The 19,464-nt window shown below is 37.4% G+C and overlaps 1 protein-coding gene across 3 annotated transcripts in view; it reads left to right on the top strand.

The window, feature by feature from the left end:
- The first annotated feature begins 2,229 nt into the window (after nt 1–2,229).
- col5a2b (collagen, type V, alpha 2b) overlaps nt 2,230–19,464 on the top strand; it is a 32,165-nt gene continuing 14,930 nt past the window's right edge. Inside the window, exons 1-15 of one of the 3 annotated variants that reach the window (XM_044188412.1) lie at nt 2,230–2,471; nt 10,219–10,431; nt 12,280–12,495; nt 13,475–13,687; nt 15,010–15,228; nt 15,320–15,544; nt 15,981–15,997; nt 16,101–16,133; nt 16,283–16,315; nt 16,698–16,751; nt 17,537–17,629; nt 17,835–17,909; nt 18,035–18,079; nt 18,243–18,296; nt 18,452–18,505. In XM_044188412.1, coding sequence (XP_044044347.1) covers nt 2,378–2,471; nt 10,219–10,431; nt 12,280–12,495; nt 13,475–13,687; nt 15,010–15,228; nt 15,320–15,544; nt 15,981–15,997; nt 16,101–16,133; nt 16,283–16,315; nt 16,698–16,751; nt 17,537–17,629; nt 17,835–17,909; nt 18,035–18,079; nt 18,243–18,296; nt 18,452–18,505 — 1,638 coding nt within the window. In that variant the 5' untranslated portion in view covers nt 2,230–2,377. The remainder of the gene's footprint in view (nt 2,472–10,218; nt 10,432–12,279; nt 12,496–13,474; nt 13,688–15,009; nt 15,229–15,319; nt 15,545–15,980; nt 15,998–16,100; nt 16,134–16,282; nt 16,316–16,697; nt 16,752–17,536; nt 17,630–17,834; nt 17,910–18,034; nt 18,080–18,242; nt 18,297–18,451; nt 18,506–19,464) is intronic. The other 2 variants (XM_044188413.1, XM_044188415.1) reach the window with 2 other exon arrangements.

The following is a 19,464-nucleotide window of genomic DNA, read 5'->3' on the forward strand; positions in this document are numbered from 1 at the left end:
GTCTAATAAAAAAGAGGTGAAAAAAGGAAATCCGAAACAAACACTGGCTGTTTCAGGGGCTGACACTTGTGACCTTTGGTTAAAAAGATATGTTCTTTAATCACCAGTTCATTACAGTGCAGAAAAAAACTATGCATGTACAGAAGCTGAGCTCTCATCTGATGGAGGAACTGTCTTCCCATCTGCTTCAGTTTCTGTCCCCTGTGGCTCTGTCCCACTCGCTGACTCTTTAATGGGAAATCATTCTGTTCTTCAAGTGCCTTAAACACTTCCTGAACCAAGTTGTTTAGCAAAGGAAATAAGTGAAATCCACCTCATCTGCTGACAGAAATGTGACTTCAGGAAGGCTTTGATAACTCAATTCAAGATAAAATCACTTTTAAGAATACAGTATTCTGTGTAGGAATCATTAGTGGAGACGATGGCAAAAAAGTCACGATGTTTGTTTTCTTCTCTACCTCCGAGACATCGCCTCAGGGACTGACGGTCTGCTTGACACACCGCCTTGGCAGAGCTTTCCCCTGGAAAACACATCAGATGGATGTAACATGCACATTGTAAACCGCTCAAGCTGGAGTGCACAGATTTAGGTCAGCAATTCGAATTTCAGGTAGATAGAAACATAAACTGAAGGTCGCTTTATTTTCAACACATTATTTCAGGTGCAACTCTGGTACATGGACATGTTACTTATACCAAGAATTCATTAATACTGAAGTTCATTCATCATCAACAGTTGACATTCAGTAGACATGAAGGAAAGTCCCTAAAACTGGAATTATACTTCTCGAGGCTGCATGTAACAGATTGTACACAGGTGTTGTTCAGATATGTTCGCATGTTTCTTTTACTTGTACAAATTGGAGGCACAATGTACGCTTCCACTAGGAGGCAGTGTTCTATTTAGAAAATCTTAATGTAAAGAAAACAAGAAATCAGGAAATGGAAATTTACAGTGTGAACAGACCACTACATCTGTGAAACAAGATGACAGAATTTGAATTTATCAGCATTAATAGACGGGACAATGACAAGATGGGCAATGATAGAAAGTTCCTTAAAGAGGAATTTAGTTTCCTCTGCTTTGCTGGAAGATCACTTGTGGCAGTAATGAAATGTATACCCAAACTCAAGAAAAATTAGAAAAAAATGTTGAAATTTTAGAGGTGTTTGGTCAGCTCCTCTGCGAGCCGCATAGGTTTGCAAATCTTCATCAAGAACCTTATTCTTGGGAGTAAACCTGCATTAATTGATTTTTGGGCCACTCTGGGGCAGCACTACAGGCTGCAGATTATCAGAGGTTTTTCACTAAAAACAGCTCCCTGCTGCTGCTGGAAACAAGGTTGATGAGATGGGTGAGACGGAACCAAAACACTAAAGTTGCGGGCCAAAATAATGAGCCGAAAGGTGCTAAAACACGTCGTAGCGCTGATGAGAACAGCAGAGTGGGCATTAGATATCTGTGAGTTCATCACGAGTAGCCTGACTCCTTTTTACATAGTCATTTGATCTATTGTTAATAGAGAAATCAGATCAGATCAGAAACACTTTATTGATCACCGAGGGGAAACTCTTTATGAAAATTAAATGTTGATTAGAGCAGCTTTAATTAAAGTCGATAGACAAACTTAAAATGAGAGATTGATGAAATTATTATTTCCAGCAACAGACATACAGGAATGGAGCTTAAGATATAGAAAGAGTGACCTCAATCCTTTTTCATCCATTATGTCATATAAGGTGCTTAAAACTTAACCATTTATTTGCGATGAAGCAGATGTGCACCACACTGAAAACAAACATAATGAACAAAAAGGGGGGTTACTAGCATAAAACAGTTGGTGTAACAGTTGGCTCTTGAATCATCAAGACATGAAACATTTGGTTGTTTAAGTCAAGCAGACATTATATGTAATCCACAAAGCAGTCAAGGTAAAACGTAATTCAACAAACCATAAATCCTACATGTGGATTTTTTTTTTTGCTCTACCCTGAAAAGAACTGCTGAACTTGAGCTTTCAAAAGTCATTTTTCAAGATCATCATCCAGCCCATCTTCTTTCATCAGTCTTTTTGGTTGGACAAATTTCATGCAGCCTTTAATTAGCTACATCTTTCAAGGCAACTGCCAGAGGAGGTTGGCTTTGAAATAAAGCATAAAAAAAAATGATGAGAGAGGAGGAGGAGAGTGAGAGAAGGAGGGGGGTAAAGAGGGAGTTTGTTTCAGTTTGCAGTAATCTCTCATCCAGGAGCCTGTTCCACTCAGGGATCTTTGGATTTTTCAGTCTGGATGCTGTAGCTCGGGGTTGGGCTCTCTGACTTCCTTGTCTGTCTAGTGGCGGCTGTGTGTGAGGACGCTGCATGTCTGGCATGCAGACATGGGCCCCTCGTTACGCTCTAGGATTACTGTCTGCCTGGTCATCACCTTGGCTCAGGTGATCGCCGTGACCTGCCAAGAAGATACCAAGAAAGGTGAGTGACAACCGCCCAAATATGACTGCTCCTTCTGTCCTCTGTTTGGTTTTCTGTGTTGATACCTAATATGTTTCATTTGCTGACAGGTTTATGCAAAAATGGAACACAAAAGGGTCGTAAAAATGCTTTTGGCTTGATGATATCAAGTCAATGAGATGTTCTGCTTCTGTGGGCTTTTGTGCTGAAATAAACATCTGTCCCATGCTAATATATATATAGTTCATACTGGAAAAGTTACTTTTGGTCTAACTCACCTATTTGGCCTTATTTCCAAGGCTACAAATGCTGGATATATATAATTTTTTATATACATGACTCTCAACAATGTTTCCTCCTGATTTGCTTCTATTGACTCATGATTGGATGACTGTGAAAAAAATTCCCTCTGTATTTTTTTTATGAAAATAACATATATATTTTTTTACAGTTCTGTTTGTTTTCCCCATGATATTCTTGGTTTATGATTTTGTCTTTTTCAAAATATAGGAAGCGGTTTGGGAAGTTTCTCATCTCTTGCAGATTTCCTTTTTCGTGTTTTTGTTTATAAGTTAAACTGGGCTGCTGTGCCTCCCAGTAACCAGACCACACTGGTTAAAATCACACCCACAACCTAGACCAGAAAGGCTTATTATGCCTTAATGAGATGCCATTTTCCTGTTCGTGAAGCCACTAAGGGATGATTAAGAGTGTGTTCTTGACACACAATATCTTGTGAAAGCTGCAAGGAATTAATTAGAAATGGAGAAAGTGATAGCAAGCTGCTCCAATATCTTGGAAGAAAAGTGACATTGATGCCTGATATTGAGGGTTAATTGGCCTCACACTGCTGAGACAAAATCTTTAAATCAAGACGATTTCTTAAAGATGGAGATGTGGCTAACCTAAAATAAAATGTCCCTGTGGATGTGATCCTGGGTCAAAAATATCTTCCCCTCTACAGGCTGCAGTACACAGTAAAGCATGCGCAGGGCTGGCTGGGCTATTTCAGTGCGAGGTTGAGGCTGAATGACGGGGTTTTGAGTGCCACGGCTATAATGATGTGGCCTTGTGGATGGGATGGACAAAAGCAGGCCACTAATTTCGGTCAGACTTCGAGCCAGAGGCAGACAAGACACACCCAGAGTGAGAGGATGCTGGAAATGAAATATGACTCACTCGCTTCCATCCAAGTTCACCTCCACTGAAGCTGCAAAAGGAGAAAGACTTACTTATACTTATATGTCCACCGACGTCTGAGTTTGATTTTCAAGGTTGTGATGTGCAGTATTTGTTTCTGGGACTGAATGTGTGGCCTTTCAGTGCAGTAATGCTTAGTAAAGTTCTCCAGCTGTGGACTGACAGGTGTGTCGCTACAGGCCAAAAACCATAAAGAGCAGAGGGTGTTTTTCTAGCAATAAAAAGGTGAAAAATCAGTAAAATTTGACAGTAGTATACACAACACTGCTGTGTTTTAATACTGCTACAAGTACTTTTATTTTTGTGCTGCATTTGAGTTGAAGGTTGACATTGTTTGTTGACCTCAAAGGTAATTTGAAGGCTTTTTAGAGACTCTTCCAGACTACATGGTCCCTTTATGGTCACCCCGCCTTACAATACTTTGCTGCTGCTGATGTTGTAACTACTACCACGTTAGCTACATTACTAATTTGGCTCTTTCCTGACATATGAATACGATATACATAAAAAATTAAAAAGTAAATAAACACAAGGGGTCCGGTGACCAATATGAGCTTCTGGTTAGTATGATTAAAGAAATAGTTTGACATTTTAGGAACTACGCTTATTCACTTTCTTGCAAGAGTTAGATGATGAAGACCGATGCTGCTCTCTTGTCAGTATGGTAAATATAAAGCTTCAACCAACAACCAGTTAGCCTAGCTTAGCATAAATACTGGGGGGAACAGCTAGCTTTAACAGTGATGACAAGACTCACCACAACCTCTTGATTAGCTTAGCATGTAGACTGGAAAAAGCTAATCTAGCTCTGTCAAATGGTAACAAAACCACCTACTACCGGCACCTCGAAAGCTCTCAAATTAGCACGTTATACATCGTAATTTTTGATCCATACAAAAACCAAACAACATGTTTTGCTAGACTATATCATACTGCAGAAATATCCGAGAGTTTCGTGCTGAGTCTTGTCTTGTCACTGTTTTGGCTCGCTGTTTCCCTGTTTCCAGTATTTTCTGCCAAGCTAACCGGCTGCTGGCTGTAGCTTCATAATTAGGGCACAGACATGACAGTGGTATCGACCTTTTCAATGAACTTTCAAATAAGCAAATAAGCGTATTTCACAAAACTATTCCTTTAATATCAATATAATACAGTTATATATATATATATATATATATATATATATATATATATATATATATATATATATATATATGTGTGTGTGTTGGTTGTAAGCAGTTCAACAGAGTGATTAATAAATCCTGCTTTCTTTGAATATTTGAGTCCTGAAGAAGTAAAATTATCCAGCAGTTCACAAGAAAAAAGCAGTCTGGTAGAGGAAAGTCTGCTTTCCTGTCCCAAGAATCATCTAAACAAAAAGGAACATGGTGAGGATTGTTGCAAAAGAACCCTGCATTTGTAGGTCTTTTCCACAAGTGTACAGTATTAAAACAGTAAGAACCAAGCCTTAATGGGTTGCTGTACTATAACCATGCTGCTATCATGAAGGGAATTAATACAGTTTCACTCAGAAATCAAGTGTTGTTCAAGTGTCGTTTTAAGCTGAATTCAGACGCTCAGTTTCTTTCAGAACCAGGTATGTCAGCTGTTGTTGTGAAGGAACTGTGCACTGAGATTTATGATACTGGCAGTCAGCTTGTTAAGACGTTGACTGGCCATTTAAGATTTTAGTGTGCTGTTCTTGGCTTGGTGTATGTGAATGTGTGTGTTTGTTTGAGTGGGAAAAATAGAGAGACCCTAGACTTTAAACGGGAGGAACCAACATCAGCAGGCAAGTTTATTTGTATCTCTGTCCAGACATTTTTTCACTGGTTTTTAGGCAAATAAGATCTTTTAGACTTAATATTAGATTTAATCGGCTATTAAGTGGGAAATGACTGTAGTGTGCGCCTAAAGCAGTGAAACTTTCTGGCTTTTTAGTTGGGACCCTTTAAATTGAAGCAATGTCTTCTGCGACCCTTATGGTTGTGGACATAATGAATGTAATGTATGTATGAATGAATGTATGTTACTTCTTAAATAGTTTAATTTCATCATTATAAGAAAGTATCAAGTATTTTACAAGAAAACAGCAAAACTGACCTCTAATGTTAGCTTTTTTCTTGACAGAAATATAAACAATTAAAATAAAGAAGATGAAATATTAAAAATATTAATCATCTTGTGACCCCTCCGATTTATCTTGGGACCCCTTGAGGAGACCCAAACCCCAGGTTGGGAACCACTGGTCAAAGGTACAGTTTATGTGGGCTGAATATTAATAATATACCTGAGTTAAGGAGGTTGGGGCATCTGCAAACCACAAGGTCAGAGAACTGTACCGACAGATTCCACTTAAAAAGAATTCCACAGTTAGTCATGATAATTGCTCTGACACTGTATATCTGAGCCATAATCACATTCAAATGCCCAGAAAATATAGTTTTTGATCATAGGAGTCTGTAGGTTATAACCTTTCTGAACATTCTGCAAAGCTTCAGCATGAAAAAATCTATTTTATCTACAAAGCTCAATAAAATAAATACTTTATTCCAGAATGAAAGAAAAAATATTCCAAAAACAAAGAAGTTGCAGAAGGATAGAAAATGCTGCTTTCCACAAATGCTGGAAAAAAAATCTCTAAAACTTCTAATAAGACCTCTGTGGCCTAAACAACCTGCAGAATAAACATCCAGATCCTTTTTTTAGTTACTGTTTCAAACCAGCCTGCGAGCTGCTCCCCAGGGGGAAGCAGGTTTCGTAGCAGGAGGGTTCTCCGGGTGTGGCACCTCACTGCTCTCCCAAATAAAGGCAAGCCACAAGTTCTAACCAAGCCAAACGTATAATAGAGCCACTGTGGTTTTCCCTGAAATAACTCTGCTTTTGAAAACTAGCATCTCTCGCGGGGAGAGGCTCCACCACATAATTAGTACTTAGGACGTCACAAACTGCTTGGATTAAAATATGCTCACAAAGCTGGTAGCAGGTGGCCATATTTGCTTTACCCCCCCCCCCCTTCTTCTTAGCTTTGCGCTTTTTCCTGATACTTTTCTTTCTTTTTTTAAAAGACTGATGGACAAAAGAGGATTCAAGATTTTGATCATTGACCAGCAGGGTATGGATTGCCAAAAAAAGTATCCCTCTTACAGTGCAAAAAAATCATTTATTTTCCTATTGCATGCCTTTAAAACTTATTTTTTAAAGCAAGATAAAAATGTGCTAATAAGGAATCTTAATTCCCCATCTGAACATTTTTTTTCTCCTTGTGTTATAAAGTAATGTTGATATTAGTGTCAGTATATCACGAAAATATCGAAAATGTCACTTTTTAAAAATAGAAAATGCTATAAACAATGAATTAATTTTAAACCAGATGAAATTATCTCACACTGCTGGTGGATCTTTCCACTTGGTTTATCAAAATTATTATTTAGAACTTGATAAAATTAGTGTAACAACAACTGATTGAACCAAATGGTGTCAAAATCTTATTTATCTTGAAAAAATGTTCACTTGTTCCTTTTTGTCTTGATAGAAATGCATTTGTACAAGAAAACAAAATTAATTATAGGATTCCGTAGGCACATTTTGGCATACCTCTTGATTAAATAACTTATAGATGGATTTTGTGTACTGTGATGTGCTGACATGAAAACTATAGGTCTCATCTCATTTTATTATTACAGTCGGAGACATAGCTGGTGCAAAGATGATTACATAGACGCATTTATGGACACATTTACAGTCAGGAGCTGTCAAGTTCAACCACAGTCTAGTCACTGACTGGCTTATTGAAGTGCCTTGCTCAAGTGCAGCTCTGTGGCAATTTGCCTGAAAGTGTCTGTCAGTGCAAGAGAACATCTAATTCTTAAAGTGATACATAAGCCTCACTTTGGTACCATGGTTCTCCATATAACTCAGTAAGCTGTCAGTCTTCCCCTGCTCATTTTGGTTTCTTTTTATCCTAATTTTAGCAACAACCAAAATGTTATAAATATACAAATCAAAAGCACTTCATATAATTTTGTCAGTGCACATACGCTATTAAAAACATGGTTTTCAGACTGTTGTACATGACTGAAACTTTAGTAGTTATCAGCAAGTGACTTTTTATTTGAAAACTGGGGTACTCCAACGGTTTAGTGGAGGGATCAGTCATGTAGTCATGAATGATCTGCTGCTTGTCATTTTATGGTAATATCATTGTATTATTATTAGTGGTTTGTGCTGTGTTGTGCTGTTGTTCAGTTTTGTGTATTTTAAAGACCCATTTAGGGACTAGCTTAGGCTATACATACGTTGGTATGTGGCATTGATCCACGCTATATATTTGTCTCTATAAAAATAAATATTAAATAAAATAAATAAAGTTTGGTGACTTGTGAGAGGCAGATCAAAAAAAGAAATTGAAGTAGTAGAGGCTGAGATATCCTGACTTTTAGTCCCTAGTTTGGGTTAAACTCCAAAAACAGCTGGACACTACACTTCCCATAATGCAACCTCTTCGTTAAACTGGTAAATGGCAACATCTTTCAAACCCCATTCCCAAGTTTAACGCAGGCTTTTTGTTAAAAATGTATTCTCTCCAACCCTGATGACATCACCAGAGTTATTTATTTACTCTCCAGAGCCACAGACGACGTTATAAAACAGTTTTATTCAGAGTGTGAGTAGCACTCCCCGTGAACTGACTCTGGTGTGTAGAATCTGTGGAATTTCCCCTCAAGGTTTGCAGCAGCTTTATTGGCCTTCATTGTAATTTATGCCTTTTTAATTTCATGTCTTTCTCTTCGTGTGAAAGAACTGAGAGTCATTTAAAGTGTCTGGGTGAAAACAATACTCACAGTGGGAACTCTAAAGTATCATAAAGCTGACAGTCGCTTCGTTTACATGTCAGTTATCAGTGGTGGAATGTAACTAAGTACTTTCCATTTTATGCTACTTTATACTTCTACTCCACTACAGTTCAAAGGGAAATATATTTTCACTCCACTACATTTATCTGACAGCTATAGTTTACAGTTACATTACAAAATAATTTTTACAGAAAAATTATATGATGAGCTTGTTCGCTGTTATAGATTAAACTACCCAACAGTATATGAAATAGTGAAATGAGCTCCACCTCGTCTAACCTCAACTGATGTACTTACACAGAAGTACATCGGTAATAATAACCAATATTATATATATGATACTATAATAGTGTAACAATCATGGGACATTTTTCTGCATGAGTACTTTTATTTTTCATACTTAATATACATTATGTTAATAATACTTATTTACTTTTACTCAATTAACATTTTCAAAGCATTTGCATTATTTTTTGCATATTTTTCCTGTGTGGTATTTATTCTTTTACTCAAAGGATCCCTGATATAAGTTCTCTTTGGGGCCCTTTTAAATCCTACACAGAGCTGATTTTAGCTCTTTCTATAATACAAATCATGGTTACAACTTTTATTGAATATAAAGCTGATTTTTCACTTTAAAGTTACAGGTGTAATGTAACCCCAGTGACCTAATGAATAAGCGCTGCCCTCCAAAGCTAGAGATTGTGGGTTTGAGTCCCATCTTGGGTGAATTTTAGCAGCATGGTGTTTCTGTTCCTTGGATTAAGTCTGATCCTGGCCATTATTGTAAGATGTGTAGTGTATGAGGCAAGGATTAACTTGTTATTTTTCTCATAGTTTTCTTATACTATTCCTAGAAGATGTACATTTTGAGTTATAACTTTTGAATTGTAGAATATTAAAAGTAAACAAATCATAATAGAAAAGTACATTTGACTTGAACTTTAATATGTTATGTCTTGAATGGGCTATTTCATTCATTTAACGTAGAAAAAAACACATGCTGAAATGCTCAGTGGGCGCTACAATAGGTGGTTGACACAAGAAGACATTTATTGTATATCACACAGTAGTTGATCAATTTTAATCCTCTGGTTGCAACATGAATGAATCAATTCATGCATGAAGACCAACTGATGATTATTGCATTGCTTAGTAATGGATGTAGCCTAGTGGCCAAATGTGGAAGTACAGTTGCATTACCTCGTCTTGTAGTATTTAGTTGTGTTTTAAAATGTATGCTATTTTTTTGGGTTAGTTTGCACTGATGTAATTATGGTCTTAACGATTTTTATGTTTAATAATTTTATGTTACATGTTTTGCGTGTGTCTCTTTTCTTTTTAAATCTTGAGAAGATGTTGGAAATAAGGGTTCTCATTTTAATATGTTGTACCACAGATTCAAAGTGTTTTTTAGATCCATAAATAAAACAAATTACAACAAAAGCGACTACGTTTAGCTGTGTTTGCCTTATTGGCTCACCTTTGCCAACATATACAGTATACTGCAGTGGTGTTATTTAAAGAATACTGAATGCCTCCCTCATTCATGTTTTATTTATTTTCATTTTTTATTTACTCTACCAATACCTACTAATGTCTCCTACACACAGAAAATGTTTCATGACCTTTGGAGTACTTTAAAGAGGTGTAAGTATACCATTAACATGCACCTCTGGTCCAGATGCTCATTGCTGCTCTGCTTGACTCAGACAGCTGTACAGAAAATGGAAAGGTCTACTCCAACAATCAGATATGGAGCCCAGAGTCATGTCGAATCTGTGTGTGTGACAAGGGGACCGTAGTGTGTGAGGACGAGGTGTGTGAGGAGCTAAGTGACTGCCAGACGGCTGTGACTCCAGAGGGCGAGTGTTGCCCCGTGTGCTCGACTGCAGCACCAACTCACGGTACAGACACTAAAGCAGGTAAATGGAAATTACTGCTGTTGTACCTTCATTCCCTCCTGCAGGGAACACTAGTTATACTCAACACCTTCAGTTTCCTTTCAGTTGGTGTAACACATCATTATGGGGTTTTTGTGCTTCCAACAAGCCTGGCAGTAGGACTAGGGAGTTTCAGGGAACCTCACATGAATGTATAAAGTAATTTTTTACTGTGTAGGCCAATATCTACTTATGTTACAAGATTAAACATCTTTTAAGAGTTTTAAGACGTCTTTTAAGATCTTGTAAGACTGTTTCTGTCTGACCCAAATGTTACATTTATAATCATGGGAAATATTTAACATCTTGCTTTGTTGTACAGGCCCCTGTTTGCAGCTTGATATGTAGCTGCAAGGGCAGGGAAAGACATTTAAACAGCAGCAGGTGCAGTGGAGATGCTGTGGTAAACTATAATTTAATCTTTTCAGCTTTGAAGTGTTGGTAGAGACAGTTAGTCGAGTCCCGTGAAATATGTCTTTAGTGGTCTGTATTGTTTGTGATGCTGTTGTGATATTTTGTTTACTTTCCGGATGGAACAATTAATTCAACTCTGAATATGCGGCATGTGTCATTTTGTGTGCCAAACTGAAATTGAGTGGAAACCAAGCCCAACTTGCTCGAACTGGCACAGTGTCAGTCGGGTTTTTGATAAGTTCATAGTTTGGTGAAATTTATCTCCATCCAACTTCAACCTGAGATCTAATTAGCCAGAGTAACTGAAAACAGCTGTGTGGCTGTGTAGTGCCTTTAAGTTCATGAGTGAGTTCAGCTTGCACAATGATACATCTAGATGCAGAGCTTTTAGTTGGAGGTAACTTTCCTCTGGAAGCAGAAATAATATCTGTTGTTAGTGGAACTAAAATACTAGTGAAACAAGCCAGTTTTAATGAGACCCACTGCAAAAGGCAAGAATTGGGAGAGCTCGGAGAGCTCTGCCTACAAGTTTGTAAAACTGACCTTCATGTCTTTAAACAGGAACCGCAGCTGTAGATGGAAACACTGGCTGTTGTAATCATCAAACTACCATGCCAGTAGACCTGCACATAGTAGCCTTTGCCATGTGGTGCATTTGAGGCCAAGTCAAGGTGCCACTGGTCAAGTGTTGACTCATGAGTACAATAGACTGTCAGTCTTCTGTGGTTCAAGTTTTACTTTTGCTGCTTGCCTTCACAATTCAAGCTGAGCAAACCAATTTTCTCCTTGCTGTGTTTACAGGTTTTTGAGCAATTATAGGCCCAGAAGAATCAATAAGTTTTTCTCTTGGTTTAAACTTCTGTAGAAGTCTGGATTAGCTCCACTGGAGCAGACGTTTAGACCGTTTCTGAGCTAAAATAGACCAGCTATTATTGTGACTAGACTTTCCATATATTATAGTGAGAAAAGAGGAGAGGATAGTAGATCTATGCATGATTTTGCAAAACATAGGGATTCACCAAAGGTTTGAAATAGCTGACCTTATTCTGTGACAGATGGCTTGCTCAGAACATAATGTAACACTTACGATCTGTGAATTACCCTGAAAATACGAGAAGCCTACTAATCTAGAGTTGCATGAGAAAAGAGAGAAAGAAAACTTGGATTCATATGATGGAAGCTCCTGAGAGTTATGATCAACATATTTTGAAAATGCAGTGTCCTATCTACAGAATATGTTTGTGTTGTGGCATACACAAAGTTGTTTGTTGAGTGCTGAGGAAAACTGCACACGTGAAATTTGCTGTAGGTCTCATGATTGAAAACCCTGTAATGATGCACAGACTTCACCATCACTGCCAACTGAAAGGGAATCACCCACAATATTGATATCAGTTGCTGTTCTGTTTCATGAAGATACCTGCACAGAAAATGGAAAGACCTACTCCCACAATCAGATATGGAGCCCAGAGCCGTGTCGGATCTGTGTGTGCGACACAGGGATTGTGGTGTGTGAGGATGTGGTGTGTGAGGAGCTAGGTGACTGCCAAACAACCGAGGCCTCAGAGGGCGAGTGTTGCCCTGTTTGCTCGACTACAGCACCACATCCTCCTAGCATGGACAATAAAACTGGTAATAAATATTTAAGAAACATTTTGAACCTGTTATTTGGCAGAGCAGATTTAAATGTGGGTCTGTATGTTCCATAAATAGCCACATTTGCTAAACCACTTTGGGTCTCTTTATGTGGATTTTATGTGGTTTAAAAACAGAGGAGACTTTTACATTTTCTGGAATGATCATAGTACTAGAGGTCATCATTGTTACTGTGAAAAATAATGATAAATTATGATGACATCTCATTTGGGGATGAATTTTCTCACCTCTTTCAAATCCCTCCCCATCTACTGTCATTGTTTTTCTTGTTTGTCAAAAATCAACTCTTAAGCCTATTCAACGGCCAAAAGTCCATCCATTTCTTCACAACTTTTGTGTTTTTAGTTTTCATCCCATTATCTTCCTGTCTTGCTGTCTCTTACATTTATTTGTATCTGCTGTGGTATTGTCATAAGGATAATATGAGTATTTGCTATATTTTGCACAAGTTTTCACTGAAATCATGTACTGAGTACCCCACTGTGAATTGTGAAATTACTTATTACTTATCGCTTTTTGCCACTACAATGCATTATTATGGGATGGGAACAGTCATGAAATGACGATCTTGACATCATAAACAAAAATCCTGAGACTCCCCAAATGCACACAATTGTGCTACAATTTATTCATTATTATGCTCAGTTAACACCATTTGTTCCAATGTACCAATAGCACAAAGATCACAGCAATCATAGTCTTAGCTTTGGGTTTTGCCAGAAGGGAAAGGAAAAACGAGGGGGAGTAAAAGAGATTCAAACAAAGAAAAAAAACCCCCATTAAAATCAATTAGGGCTGCACAATTATTTGACATATTATCGAAATCGCAATATGGCCAAGTCCAATATCCAAATTGCAGAAGCTGCAATTTTTTGATATGTGACAAAACAGCATTATAATGAAGTACTGTAGTGAGCTCTGGTACTGATGTCAGTTGCTGTTCTTTTTCATAAAGATTCCTGTACAGAGGATGGCAAAGTCTACTCCAACAATCAGATATGGAGCCCAGAGCCATGTCGAGTCTGTATATGTGATATGGGGACGGTGGTTTGTGAGGACGTGGTGTGTGAGGATGTAGGTGACTGCAAGACCACAGAGATCCCAGAGGGCGAGTGCTGCCCCGTATGCTTGGCTGCAGCACAGCGGCCTAACACAGACACTGAAACTGGTAAACTGGAATGCAACCTGCACATTTGTCTGCCAAAATATATTCTGCAGATGCATCCTGGTTATTTTCTCGCAGTGTTTGTGGTGACTTTTTCTCAACTTCAGCAGTCAGAAAATTTCCCATCTGTGTCAGGACTGCTGGTGCTCTTTGTCATCTCTCCCAGCCTGAAGCCCTCCTCTTCAGGCTCCATCCTGTACACACAACCTCGAAATGTTCTTTTAAATTCTACAATATTGTGTTCAGAGTTTCCCTTTGACTGTGTTGTCAGTTTGCAAAAGGAATACATTGACTTTTTGCCAGATAAGACAACTTCTCAACCAACTTTTGTGCAGCAAAAACATTGGTAGCAATTTCATCTGCAATTTAGCATAAAGTACATACTGACAGCCATTTCAGTATTGATAATAATGGAAAATAATGGACACTGGTGGAGCTGCTACCCATTTTACTGCCACGCAAAAGGAAATTGAGCAAGTAACTTATTTACCAAATAAGGTGTATTCCTCTGGGAAATTGTTACCTCCTGTTCAATGTCATGTTGTTCATTGCACTTAATATGCACTTTTGATGATGGTAATTATCACATTTACTGGTTTACTTTGCGCTAAATGAATCTTTTTTTTCTTTAAAAAAATGCACTGTTTAAAGCCCATATATGTAGGATTTAAAAAATTGTGACTTTGGTGACTCTGCAATGAGAATAATTTGGAGGATGCTAAAATAAAAAAAAAAATCTACACATAGGGGCTTTAAAAAACAGGACTACTTTTACCCTTTTAGAATAATTGCATGGAAGTTAAGCATGTTAGAGTATGCCGATAGAATTTAAGATTTAGTATTGAAAGAAAAAGTTTGACATTTGGGGAAATACGCTTACACGCTTTTTTTGCCAAGAGTTAGATGAGAAGATCAATACTGCTCAAATGTCTGTATGCTAAATATAAAGCTGCAGCCAGCAGCTGGTTAGCTAAGCTTAGCATAAGACTGAAAACAGGGAAACAGCTAACCTGGCTCTGTCCAAACATAACAAAATCTGCTTACCAGCACCTCTAAAGCTTACAAATTAATACGTTGTATCTCGTTTAGCTAAGCTAACTGGCTTCGCTGCTAACTTCATATTTAGCATACAGACATGTGCATGGTATCAATCTTCTCATAACTCTTGGCAAGAAAGCAAAAAAAGCGTAAAACTTTTCCTTAAACTTTTTCAAATTTTGACTGTTGGATTTCAGGTCACATGGTCAACAATTTCTTGCACTGTGAAATTTAAAACCACCAATTTAAATACTAATTTAATTTCTCTGCTGTTCTGTTTCATGAAGATACCTGTACAGAAAATGGAAAAGTTTATGCCAACAATGACATGTGGAACCCAGAGCCGTGTCGGATCTGTATGTGCAATATGGGGACCGCTGTATGTGAAGACGTGATTTGTGAGGACCTCGGCGACTGTCAGAAAACTGTGACCCCACAGGGCGAGTGTTGCCCTGTGTGCTTGACTGCAGCTTCAACATCAACTCCCAATACAGACCCCACAACAGGTAAATGTTATGTGTTAATCCTGTCATTTTGTTGAGGGCTTAGTTTGTCCTACTTTTAAAATATGCTAAATGTTTCTGTCCTCTATTGCAGCTGCAGATGAGAAGAAAGGGGAAAGCTGCACGGTGGATGAGGAGGTCTACAAACACAACGACATCTGGAAACCAGAGCCTTGTCGCGTGTGTGTCTGTGACAACGGTGTCGCCATCTGCGATGAGGTGCAGTGTGAATTGCTGTCAAACTGCGAGAAGGTCGTCACACCTGAGGGAGAGTGCTGCCCTGTGTGTGACAGCTTTGCCAGTGCCAGCAGGATGATAGGTGAGATGAATTTATCCCACTGTTCATCCATAAGAGGAACTGTTCATTAAGATTTTTGGGAAGTTACTATACAGGATTGTCTTGTTATAAGTATAGTATAGTAACTTCTATGTTCAAAGATGATTTTACCCGTTTACCTGCAAAACCAGGACTTAGTTTAGTCAATGAACTTAGTTAAAGTAATTTATTGTGTAGTGCTTTAAATAATCACAGGTCGAAAAGCAGTGTTTCATTGCCCTTTTTAAAAAAGTTTCAAGTGTGTTGCACTTGTAACCATACACCCAATAGTGATGTCACAGTGTACACACCTTGGAGTACACTTTTACATCACTGCAGCAAGGTTAGAGCCCTTGAAAGTCAGCCAAAACAAAATTTAAGGGGCGTTAAGTTCATAAAGATAAATGTAATTAACTCTCCTTTTTATGTTTTCCCCAAGAAATGATGGGCTTCAAGGTAAGTCATGATTAATTCTGACATGGGTTAATATTTAAAACAAATATAAAAACTATTGTTGTTCTTTAAATTAAAACAAGTTTTTAATATGTTTCCTTTATAGGGACAGAAAGGTGAACCAGGTGATATCCCATATGTAAGTAATCTCACGAAATAAACAGTGCACTTGCATATCAAAAGATATTTTTTGATACAGTACAATACATAAAGAAATCAGTTTATTTAAACTGTTTTTACTTTCAGTGTGTTTTGTCTACAAAGTCTTAATACTGTTTTTTTACTCAGGTGGTGGGGCTCCCTGGACCTTCAGGACCCTCGGTGGGTTTTTACTGCTTTTTACTCTCTTGGTTGTTTTTATGTTTACCCTAACATATGTCAATGTGTATAATTGGATACTGTATAATATATAGGGTTAAATAAATGAATTACAATAGATGATAGAAGGTTTTTTTTTAGAATTCTCCCTAATAATAATCTCTATGCACTAATTTTGACACTAGAGGGCACTAAAATGTCAATAGTCTTTATGATTGGAAAACATCCTGCAGAAAACTGGAGGATGTTGATATAGTGCAATAACTGCAGTATAGGCCAGAATAGATTGCAGACTGGCTTTCTAGGAAGGCCAAAGAAATTAAAATATATATAGCAAATCTCATGTATAAAATATTTACCTCTTATACTTGTGTTTATGGTTCAGGGTCCTCCAGGAGCTCAGGGACGCACTGGACCAAGAGGCTTTAAAGGCAGACGGGTAAGTCTGGATGAATCTGCTGCTGACTGATACATTGTTGTTTACAGATAGTTCTGGTCCCTACTTTTGACACTGTGCATTTACTAATCTGCTGATGGAAACAGACAACAATTCCCCTTTGCATGTCATTTTTGGGACACCATGGTTAAAATTGCTGTCAACATATAGTGTCAAGAAGTCTGTCTTTAATATGATTTAATGAGTTGCATTTTGATTTTTACCTTGTTTTTTTAACATCCTTTAGAGTTCTCTGTTAATCACCTCAGTCATTTGCTGCTTTAAAGACTCACTTCCTGAGGGATCTTTGAAGACTTTGCACTGGAAATAAAAACACAAAAACAAAAAAACTTGCACACACACTTGCACTGTGTCTAAAGTTTTTTGGGCAGTCTGGCGAAATATTCAATAACTGGCTAAAGGGAGAGATCTGATTTGATGTGGTGCTTGTCCTGCAGTGCAGCAGCTCATTACACTTTACTCCAGTGGTTCATTAGAAAAATTAAAAATATAAAAAACAACCACTGCAACTTATGATTAGACAACCAAGGTCATGTTGCTACATGCAAAATGGATCAGATTTATTTAATATAAACTGATCATTATGGAAATTAACTGTGCACATTCATTACTGTCCAATGACCAAGTGTTGAGTTTAGAAATAAAACTTAGAAATATGGCTGCCAGAGAGGCTAATCACAGATCAGTCATCAGATCAGTCATTAAGTTATTTCCTGAAGAAGAACATGTTGTCTCTCATTAACCATATTTCAACATGCACCCTGCAGGGATTTCAGGGTCCTCCAGGATTTGACGGAGAGCCTGGTGTGCCAGGAAATCCAGGAGAGGCGGGACCCCCAGGCCATCCCTCCCACCCTGGGGTGAGTTTTTCTCAGAGGCAATTAACTGTTGCGCTGTCTCATCACTGCAAAAGCAATGTATGATATATATATATATATATATATATATATATATATATATATATATATAGAGAGAGAGAGAGAGAGAGAGAGAGATAATATAGAAAAACTCGTATACAATAGTTTGAACATTTCTTTGCTAAACATATATTTGAAATCACTTTAGGGCAACCTAGTGTCACAGATGGCTTCAGGTTTCAGTGAGAAGTCTGGTCTGGCTGGGATGGTATCAGGAATGAGGGTGAGTGCTGCACAGTCGTGCAGGAAAAAAATTGTAAATTCTATATTTTACATGTATATGCAAAGTTGAGTCGTTTTGTATAATGTACAATTTAAACCACAGTGTGTGAAATGTTGCTGTTTCAGGGTGAAGCAGGACCACGAGGACCTCCAGGGTTGCCTGGACAACCAGTAAGTTTTGGCCTCCAAGTAAAAATTTAAAGGCTTAATTTAGATTTTATTTTTGCCTCTAAAAGGAAATTAGTAGCGTATAAATTTGATTACATAAGTGTAACTTTTTCCCTAAGTGCATAACCTTATATCGTACGTGACTGTCATGTTTTCCTCTGCTCAGGGTCCAAGTGGTGGTCAGGGAATTCCAGGAGAGGCTGGAGATCCAGGACCAATGGTAGGAACATTTCTGCTTCTCAATTAAAATTTTATATTTGATCCTCATATCCCCGTCAAGTGTCTATGGGGAGCAATCTAAACTTGTTTCTAAACCTGTGATGTTAGATTTAAATTTAACTGTCAGTTGTGATGGTTCCTTGTGTTTGTTCACAGGGTGAGCCAGGTCATCGAGGACCAGATGGACCACCAGGAAAACCTGGACCCGATGTGAGTCGAACATATGCATCCTCTTGAAAACGCATATTAATCTGTTATTATCCTTTTAACTAAGTACATGTATTTGAGTACTGTACTGAATTATTTTTCTGCTACTTTATACTTCTACTCCACTACATTTCAATGGGAAATATTGTACTTTATTCTTCACTTAATTTTTTCACACCTGAATTTATTAGTTATGTTGCATACTAAGATTTTACTTTCAAACATATGAAAAGTTTTTAAAATATGATGCATTTTTCAGTCTGCAAAATCTGCTTTCCTAACTGAGTCCTTAATGGCTTATTTTGTTTTAAAAAGTGCTGTAATAATATTCCAACCTGTTTTTAATGCCACTTAACTTGTTTCAAGTATTTTCTAAAATTATAACATAATTCTTGCTTAGCAAACTGCCTTTTTGTTTCAAGCTACAGAAATTCTTTCTAGAGCTAGATTCAAATTTAAAACAAAAAATCTACAATATCTTTGCAGGGCTCAATCAAACATATATTAAATAAAACACCAATAATAATAAGTATTTTTTTTGCATAATGAATAATATTATTTTTGATACTTTTACTTATAATTAATTATTTTTATAGTGTGGTATTAGTACTTTTACTTAAGTAAAGGCTCTGAATATTTCCACCACTGTTTGGCACTAATTATTAGTTGTCAGAATCAGAATCAGAAATACTTTATTGATCCCCGAGGGGAAACTCTTTCGTTACAGCTGCTCATTATCACGTCAATGCACACTTGAGAATAGAAGGAATAGAAGTACTAAGCAAATCAAAATATAATACACTATAATACAGGTAAGATAAATTAAGTACAAGTGGATATAAAGTATAAAAGCTAGAGGTTGAAGTATGTACGGTATAATACAATGAAATAAATATAAGTAATAATTAATAGTGCAATAATGAGTACTGTTAAGCTAAGTGTAGCTTATTAAGATGATTATG

Source organism: Siniperca chuatsi, linkage group LG24, assembly GCF_020085105.1.
Source record: "Siniperca chuatsi isolate FFG_IHB_CAS linkage group LG24, ASM2008510v1, whole genome shotgun sequence".
Classification (NCBI taxonomy): domain Eukaryota; kingdom Metazoa; phylum Chordata; class Actinopteri; order Centrarchiformes; family Sinipercidae; genus Siniperca; species Siniperca chuatsi.